At 43.5% G+C, this 9911-nt stretch overlaps 1 protein-coding gene across 4 annotated transcripts in view; it reads left to right on the forward strand.

Moving 5' to 3' along the window:
• The window catches only part of LOC120090245, a 28702-nt gene extending 19010 nt beyond the window's left edge, over nucleotides 1–9692 (forward strand). The window contains exons 24-25 of one of the 4 annotated variants that reach the window (XR_005485475.1): nucleotides 8355–8481; nucleotides 9450–9691. Coding sequence is in view for 1 of the 4 variants with exons in the window: in XM_039047802.1 (XP_038903730.1) it covers nucleotides 9450–9530 (81 nt within the window). In the remaining 3 variants the exon portion in view is untranslated. Of the gene's footprint in view, nucleotides 1–8354; nucleotides 8482–9449 lie in introns of those variants that run through there. The other 3 variants (XM_039047802.1, XM_039047800.1, XM_039047801.1) reach the window with 3 other exon arrangements.
• Nucleotides 9693–9911: the final 219 nt, after the last annotated feature.

The raw sequence follows: 9911 nt of genomic DNA on the forward strand, positions 1-9911 counted from the left end.
TCCTCACTTTTCCTTAAAGAATATACATAATAATATTTATTTTAATATATATATATATATATATATATATATATATTCCAAAATGCCTTAACCACTTATCATATATTTTCAAACCAAAAATAAAAAGGAACAAGACGGATTTTACCTTACGATCTTTAGGGCGTCACACTCTTTCCCCCTTAATAAACTTTCGTCCTCGAAAGTTCTAATCCTGGAAGAGCTTGGATGCAGTGTTCTCATCTCGTCCTCTCGCTCCCAAGTTGCTTCCTCAAACTGATGATTCTGCCACAGAACCTTCACTAGTGGCACCTCCCTGTTGCGCAAAACTTTCACCTCCCTGGCCACAATTTGCACAGGCTTCTCTTCGTAATTTAAGTTTCCATTCAGTTGCAAGGGCTCAAAGTCCACCACATGAGACGGGTTCGTTAAATACTTCCTCAGCATGGAGACATGAAAAACATTATGGACCGCGGAGAGAGACGTGGCAGAGCTAAACGGTAAGCCACAGGGCTAACTCACTCTAAGATCTCGAATGGCCCTACAAAACGCAGACTTAGTTTACCCTTCTTTCTGAATCTTAGGACACCCTTCATTGGCACCACTTTCAGGAACACTTTGTCACCTGCCTCGAACTCAAGATCTTTGAGGGCATCACACTCTTCCCCCTTTAATAAACTTTCGTCCTCGAAAGTTCTAATCCTGGAAGAGCTCTGAATGTAGTGTTTTCATCTCGTCCTCTCGCTCCAAGTTGCTTCCTCAAACTGATAATTCTGCCACAGAACCTTCATCATTGGCACCTCCCTGCTGTGCAAAACTTTCAACTCCCTGGCCACAATTTGCGCAGGCTTCTCCTCATAAATAATTTTCATTCGCTGCAAGGGCTCAAAGTCCACCACATGAGACGGATCCGTTAAATACTTCCTCAGCATGGAGACATGAAAGAATTATGGACCGCGGAGAGAGACGGTGGCAAGGCCAAACGGTAAGCCATAGGGCCGACTCGCTCCAAGATCTTGAATGGCCTACAAAACGCGGACTTAGCTTAGCCTTCTTTTCGAATCTGAGGACACCCTTCATTGGCACCACTTTCATGAACACTTTGTCACCTGCCTCGAACTCAAGATCTTTATGCCTAACATCAACGTAACTTTTCTGTCTACTTCGCGTTGCTAGCATTCGAGCCCTGATCTTCTGCATGGCTTCATTTGTCAACTCTACTAACTTAGTTCCCACCAGTTTCCTCTCCCCAATCTCACCCTAGCAAACAGGAGACCTGCAACCTCTACTGTAAAGAGCTTCAAATGGCGACATGCTAATGGTTGCCTGATAGCTATTATTATAAGCAAACTCTGCCAAATGCAAGTGGGAATCCCAACTCCCTGAGAACTCCAACGCACAAGCGCGCAACATATCCTCTAACGTCTGATTCAAGTGTTATATTTTCCCATCCGTCTGGGGATGGAAGGTCGTATTGAAGTTTAACCGCGTCCCTAAGGCTGCCTGGAGGCTTTTCCAAAAATTGGAGGTGAAATGAGGGTCCCTATTGGACACAATTGACACCGGCACACCATGCAATCTTACTATCTCCTTCATATATAGCTGAGCCCACTTACTCGCCGCGTACGTCGGCTTTCCTGGAATAAAATGCGCCACCTTGGTGAGTTGTCTATCACAACCCAAATCACTGAGAAACCTTTCGCTCTTCTAGGCAAACCCATAATGAAATCCATGGACATGCTCTCCCACTTCCATTCTGGTACATCCAGTGGCCGTAGCAAGCTTGCTATCTTCTGGCTCGGGGTCTTCACCTGTTGATAGACTAAACATCTGCTGACATAATTAGCTATCTCTCTTTACATATTGGGCCACCAGTAATACTGCTTCACATCTTGGTACTACCTGGGTGCATCGAGAATGCAGAGTTGTGAGCTTCTGCCAATAATTTCCCCTTCAGGCCATCATCTACTGGAGTGCATAACCGTCCCTGATATAGAAGGCCCTAGTCCACCAACACAGAAAATTCACTGGCCTGGCCTGACCCTACCTGATGACATTTCTGAATCAAGTCCGGATCACCCTACTGTGCAACAATAATCCTTTGCCTCAAGGTTGGTTGCACTGTCAACTGAGCTAGATGCGAAGTGACTTCCCCCACTGTCACCACAATCTCTGCTCGCTCCAGATCCTTACACAACTGAACCTGCTTAGTGATCAAGGCGACCGAATGAGCGGTCTTTCAACTGAGGGCATTAGCTACCACATTCACCTTACCTGGGTGGTAGAGGATCTCGCAGTTGTAATCCTTTACTAACTTAAGCCACTTGCGTTGCCTCATGTTTAACTCTTTTTGGGTGAAGAAGTATTTCACTCTTGTGGTCAGTGAAAACCTGGATCTTTTCCCCATACAAGTAGTGCCTCCAGATCTTCAGGGGAAACACCACAACTGCTAGTTCCAAGTCGTGAGTAGGATAGTTTCGCTCATGATTTCAACTGGTGGGAGGCATAGGCAACCACTCTACCTTGTTGCATAAGCACACAACCCAAAACCTTCTTAGAAGCATCACTGTAGATCACAAAATTCACGGAGCCATCTGGTACCGTGAGAACCGGTGCTGAAACCAACCTCTGCTTGAGGTCCTACTATCCTCACAAGCTTTGCTCCAAACAAACGAAGCTCCATTCCTGGTGTTAGCCGAGTCAACGACGTGGCCGTGTTAGAGAAATTCTCTACAAACCTATGATAGTACGCAGCCAATCCCAGGAAACTGTGCACCTTGCTGACCGTTGTAGGGCGAGGCCAATTGGTAACAGACTCAATCTTAGCTGGATCCACTGAAACCCCGTCCTTTGACACCACGTGCCCAAGAAAGGACACCTTTCGTAGCCAGAACTCGCACTTAGAAAACTTTGCATACAGTTTGTTTTCCCTCTGTGTTCTTAGGACTTTTCGAAGATGTTCCTCGTGTTCCGCCTCTGTCTTGGAGTAGACCAAGATGTCATCAATGAAAACAATTACAAAGGTGTCCAGGAAATCCCTGAACACCCTATTCATCAAATCCATGAATACCGCTGGGGCATTGGTCAAACCAAAAGACATTACAATGAACTTGAAATGCCTGTATCTGGATCGAAACATAGTCTTTGGGATATCGCTGTCCCTGATCCTTAGTTGATGGTAACCTGATCGTAGGTCAATCTTGGAAAATACAGTAGCACCCTGTAGCTGGTCAAACAGGTCATCAATCTTAGGAAGCGGGTACTTGTTCTTGATGGTCACCTTATTCAACTCCTTGTAGCCTATGCATAAACGTAACGATACATCATTTTTCTTCACAAACAACACTGGTGCATCCCACGGAGAAACATTGGGTCGTATGAACCATTTATCAGGCAGTTCCTGCAACTGGACCTTCAACTCTTTCAATTCTACCGGAGCCATTCTATACGGAGCTTTGGATATGGGAATAGTGCTCGGCTCCAGTTCGATCACAAAATAAATCTCCCTTGGTGGAGGCAACCCTGGAAGTTCTTCCAGAAACACATCGGGATAATCTCTCACAATTGGCTTAGAGGTTAGAGCAATCTCGGTTTCTCTTGTGTCAACTATGCTAGCCAAGATACTCCAGACACCTTGGTTAATCAACCTCTTAGCCTTTACCGCTGAAATCACCTTGGGAAAACTACCATCCCAGCCCCCTTGAATTTAAAACTGGCTTCCCTAGGGGGGGGGTTAAAAATCACCTCCTTACGAGAACAGTCTATGCTAGCATGACTAGCAGCCAATCAATCCATACCTAGAATTACATCAAAGTCACGCATGTCTAACACTATTAGAGTCATATCAAGGGTGCGATTCACTATTTCTAACTGACACGCTTTTATCTTTTCACTTGCTATCATAATTTCCCCTGATAGTGTAGATATCGATAAAATATAACCCAATGGTTCTAAAGCTAACATAGCATGCTTTACGAACAACGATGAAATGAAAGAGTGAGACGAGCCAAAGCCAAACAATGCCAAGGCATAGTGCCCCAAGATTGGGAGTGTACCTGTCACTATTGTTTCCGAATGCTTAGCTTCCCGATGACTGGTGGCATAGACCCGACCCTACTGCTGTTATCGGTTTAAACTACTCTAATGCGAACTCGGCGGCGGACCCCCTGCACTTTTGGAACCACTACTAGGGCATTGATCTGTCGTATGCCCTGTCTGCTTACATCTTAAACAAGTCCCCGTGCCAATCAAATAGTGTCCCCAATGACACTTCTCGCATGACTTGCACACCGATCTTTCCCTCTAAACTCCTTCTGAAGCAGTAGCTTGTCGTTGGGCGTGCCCTACCGACCTATTTGTACTCTGAACCTTTTGTGGAGGTCCTGGAGCTTTTTGCTCAACTTTCCTTTTCTGGCCGGGGGCTGGTTCCTCCATCAAGAACTTTAGGAACTCTATCCCTGAAGGACAACCCACGCGTGCTGCTGCTCGGAAAGCTACGACGTAGGTGGGAGGCTCTAGAGCTTGCATAAGAAAGACAACCTTATATAAATCTCTCGGCCCTCTTTGCTTTAGTAGACACCAGATCAGAGGCAAAGCAAGACAACCTGTCAAACTCCTTCTCATACTCCTCTACTGTTATGATCCCCTACTTTAGATTCATGAACTCAGCTTGCTTGTTGTACCTCACGTGAGTAGAGAAGTACTCCTCGTAAACCGCTCCTTGAACTGGTCCCACGTGGTTTGGCCTCCACTGGCTTCTATCATTCTCTCAGCTGAGCGCCACCAACGCTTGGAATTATCGATGAGAACAAAAGTGGCATACTGTAACTTCTACTCCTCTGGACACCTCATGTACTGAAAAATCCCCTCTACAGTGGACAACCACAACTCTGTGTTGTGGGGTCTTTCAAGGACCCGTTAAACGTCGGGGGATCATACTTCTTGAAGTCCCATAGGTATCCGACCTCCAAAGAAGGGCCTGCCACAGTCCGATTTGTGGCCCTATCTTGATTCTGAACTGGTGGTAACGGGACCAACGAGGATGGCGCCTGTTGTGACTGTGTGTGCTGAGCTATCTGCTCGGCCACCATATCCCTTAGTTGTCCTACCACGACCTATGTGATGACTAATAGCTGCAGCCATGGCCATACACTCTACTGGAATTTCTGAGGATGACGGCCCTGGCGGGGGCACAGTCGAAGCTCGAGGCCCGCTTCTTGGTCTAACCTTCTGCCAAGTTGACCTAGAAGGGTCACGAGGTAGCGAGTCCCGCACCTTTTGGCTCTGCTTCAGGTTCTTGCATGTCAGGGTCCCACTCCCCAACTACTTTCTTACCTCGACTGCCCCTTTCTCTAGTTCGTGGTGCCATACCTGATAACAATACGTAACGCTTTAATAGACACGAGCAGGGTAAACCATCAAACGACTGCACAACAAGCAAGATTTCATACACATTTCCCTAAAGAACAAAACGACATACCTGGCGATGAAGAAAGATCCATTTGTGGTCATAAGGAACAGGTTGGACTCACAATGTAAGTTAGTCTAGAGAATCTAAAACATAGGCTCTGATACCAACTTTAACGACCCAAATTTCTAGTATGTTTCTAGGATGCTACTTTATGCATGTATAGGCGTGGCAATACATTTTCTCAAATTTGGGTCCTAGAAATGGATATTCTAGAAATTTGGGCCTATACATGCATAAAGTAGCATCCTAGAAACATACTAGAAATTTGGGTCGTTACAGTTGGTATCAGAGCCTAAGTTTTAGGTTCTATAGACTGACTTACATCGTGAGTCCAACCTGTTCCTTATGGCCACAGATGGATCTTTTGTCATCGCCAGGTGTGTCGTTTAAAGTTCTTTAGGGAAATGTGTATGAAATTTTACCTGTTGTGCAGTTGTTTTATGGTTTAACCTGCTAATGTTTATTAAAGCGTTACATGTTGTTATCAGGTATGACACCATGAACTAGAGGAAGGGGCAGTCGAGGTAAGAAAGTAGTTGGGGAGCGGGACCCTGACATGCAAGAACCTGAGGTGTAGAGCCAAGAGGTGCGGGACTCGCCACCTCGTGACCTTTCTAGGTCAACTTGGCAGAAGGTTAGACCAAGAAGCGGGCCTCGAGCTTCGACTGTGCCCTGCTAGGGCCTCATCCTTAGAAATTCCAGTAGAGTATACGACCATGGCTGTAACTATTGGAAATGTCGTCACACAGGCCGTGGTAGGACAGCTAAGGGATATGGTGGCCGAGCAGATAGCTCAGCACGCATAGTTGCAACAGGCGCCATCCTCGTGATCTCGTTGCCACCAGTTGAGAATCAAGATAGGGACACGAATCGGACTGTGGCAGACCCTTCTTTGGAGGTCGGATACCTACGAAACTTCAAGAAGTATGATCCTTCGACGTTTAACAAGTCCCTAAAAGACCCCACAAATGCAGAGCTGTGGTTGTCCACTGTGGAGGGGATTTTTCAGTACATGAGGTGTCAAGAGGAGCAGAAGCTGCAGTGTGCTGCTTTTGTTCTCATGGACAATTCTAAGCGCTGGTGGCGCTCAATTGAGAGAATGATAGAAGCCAGTGGAGGCCAAGCCACATGGACCAGTTCAAGGAGCGGTTTACGAGAGGTACTGTGCAGCTTTTCGAGCGGTAGCACGCGTGGGCTGTCCTTCAGGGATAGAGTTCCTGAAGTCCTTGATGGAGGAACCAGCCCCTAGCTAGAAGAGGAAAGCTGAGCAGAAAGCTCCGGGACCTCCGCAGAAGGTTCAGAGTACAAACAGGTCGGTAGGGCACGCCCAACGACAAGCTACTGCTTTAAGAGAAGTTTGGAGGGAAAGACCGATGTGCAAGTCGTGTGGGAAGCGTCATTGGGGACGCTGTCTGATTGGCATGGGGACTTGTTTCAGATGTAAGCAGGCAGGGCATATGACAGACCAATGCCCTAGTAGTGGTTCCGGAAGTGCAGGGGGTCAGCCCCCGGGTTCGCATCAGGGTACCGACAACAGCAATAGCGAATCGCACCCTTGATGTGACTCTAATAGCGTTAGACATGCGTGACTTTGATGTAATTCTGCACATGGATTGGTTGGCTGCCAACCATGTTAGCATAGACTGTTCTCGTAAGGAGGTGATTTTTAACCCCCCAGCCAGTTTTAAGTTCAAGGGAGTCAGGACGATAGTATTACCCAAGGTGATTTTAGCGATAAAGGCCAAGAAGTTGTTTAACCAAGGTGTCTAGAGTATCTTGGCCAGCGTAGTTGACACAAGAGAGACCAGGATTGCTCTAACTTCTGAGCCAGTGGTGAGAGTTGGCTCAACAACGCCGGCTCAATATGACTGCCATTTCAGGGGTAAGACTGGATAGATAGTTGGAGACATAGGGTGTAAGAGGGACTTGGTAGAGAGGTTGTTCTTTTAAGTGTTGATTCTAGAGCTTGAACAAGGGATCTTGTCCTCTCATTTGGCATGAGAGGGACTTGGTTTTGTGATTGGATCACAAAAAAATTGTTCATTAGGGGATCAGTGGGGACTTAAGGAACAAGAGGTAATTTCGGGGGTAAAACAGAGATTTGACCCAACCGTTATTGCGAATAACCTGTGAATGGTTAACTTACTAATCATGGTTATATCAGGTGGACATAATATATCTACAGTGAAGGGAGTTCAACTATGGACTTTAGTGGAGTGACCCATTAATTAACTAATGGAGGTTAGATCGGTCTAATGAGTTTAGCTAATTAATCTCGGATAGTTGGAGCCTATGATCTGTAGGTACATGAGGTCCCCCTACTAGCTCGAAAATGGATTAGCTCTAGAGTAGCGTGATAAGTTAATTTGAAACGTTCAAATTAGAATCAAATAGAATAAAAAAAATATATTTAAATATGATTTAAATATATGAAATGAATTTGTATAAAAATTAATTTAATATTGGATATTAAATTACTTAGAATTATTTAAATTGTTTAAATAATTATTTATTAATTTTATTAGAAAATTAATGTACGAAATTAATTTGTAAAATTAATAAAGTTTGATTTTAGAAATAAAATATGATTTTAAAATCAATTTTGGATTTTTGGAAATTGAAAAATTACACAACTTGAAAATGAGTTTTTAAAAGTTTATCTTCAACTAGCTTACAAGGAACCCACCACCTCTTCCTTGGTTTACTCCAAGCATGAGCTGCATCCCATGCAACACATCTCTTTGCATGATAGTCTGCAATATATTGAATAGATTGGGGTGAAGAATGGATGATGACCAAATGAATTTTTGCTGAAAAAATTGGATGAAGAAGGTGTTCTTCAATGGGTTGGTTCATTGAGCTTTCTCCATATTCCCTTTGATTCCAGCTTATTTTGAGTCCTACAACTCAATCTAGAACACCAAGAAGATAGTTGGGAAGAGCTTGTGGTGGTCTAGACAAGGATTTGGAGGATTTTACAGCTAGAAAATGGAGATTTCGATGGTTCGACCAAGGTATGTTCTTGAAACCCATTATATTCTGTTTTAGCATGTTTCCTTTCAACCAAAATTAATGAATTAGAATGTTTATGGATTTTGATTTCTTCCGCTGCGTGATGGTGTCGATCCAACAATTGGTATCAGAGCATCTTATAAGCATTCAATTCGGATTAATTCTGGTTTGGTGGATTTTTGGTGTGAAAATATGAAATTGCTGTAATGATATGGTTTTTTGAGTTTTGGCCTTTAATTTCTCTTTGATTTCCCATTTAAATTTGTAATTGGCTCTTGTTTGATGAGCTTTAATTTTTAATTTATTTGGAGTCATTAGAGTTGAAATTAAGCTGTAATTTGAAGAAACAAGCGAAGGGGCCGAGTTGCAGATTCCAGATGATCGGCCTCTGTTCATATCGTCGTTAAGCTTCAGTAGCTAAACGATCGTTTAGTTTCATGCGTTAGACGATATGAAGGAAAAGCTAAACGATCGTTTAGCTTCATGCGTTAAACGATATTTTGATATGCGTATTGGTCAGTTGAAAATTTTTGTAACTTACGCCTATGTAGTGGAATGTTGATGTTATGTGTTGTATTAGTGTTTGACGTATGGATGAATTGTGAACTGTTATGTGATCTTAGCATGATTTAAGACCTCGATGTATGCTTATACTTTATGAGATTGCAGTGATTGTTGGCACTTCTATTGGGCTATGCACATCGCATGATGTGAGTCTTCAAGCCCACACCTTATGCTTATGTACGGTGTCCCCTTGGGACCACCACTTATGTTTATGTTTGTGCCCTTCGGGGTTACTTCTTATGAAAGCGTGTCTTCGGGTTCGCTCCTTATGCCTATGCCTACGCCTATGATGCCCTTGTGCACTTTTGTCTCAATAGAAAGGCTAACAGGTCACTGAGTGGGCCCAGTAGTGGGTCGTTTACTGAGTATACTTTTATACTCATCATTTTCCTTTCATGTTTTTCAGGTAAGGGTAAAGATAGACTGGTGCATGACAAGAGAGATCCATGACTTGGCCATTTGGACAGATTATTGCTTCCGCATTTAGGTTTTATGTACTAGTGTCTGATTTAGGAGTCAGACATTTTAAAGTCTTAAAGAAACAAAGTCAGACATTTTAAAGTCTTAAAGAAACATTCCTTGATTATATTTATTGATTTATTTAACTGTTATTTATTTTAAAGAATGGTTAGGGGTACCCCGAACGGTATTTTTTTTTTAGGTTTTATCTTCTTTGCTTAGTTGAGCATTATTTAATTAAATAAATTTTTTTATCTCTTTTATCTAATTATTCTTTGAGAAAATGTATTGTCAAGCCTTTGCATGCATAAAGTAGCGTCCTAGAAATATACTAGAAATTTGAATCGTTACACATATTGAGTTTGCAATCTGGCCACTCTCATCCATACAAATCAAAAGACTGACTTCA

Source organism: Benincasa hispida, chromosome 11 (genome assembly GCF_009727055.1).
Source record: "Benincasa hispida cultivar B227 chromosome 11, ASM972705v1, whole genome shotgun sequence".
Taxonomy (NCBI): Eukaryota; Viridiplantae; Streptophyta; class Magnoliopsida; order Cucurbitales; family Cucurbitaceae; genus Benincasa; species Benincasa hispida.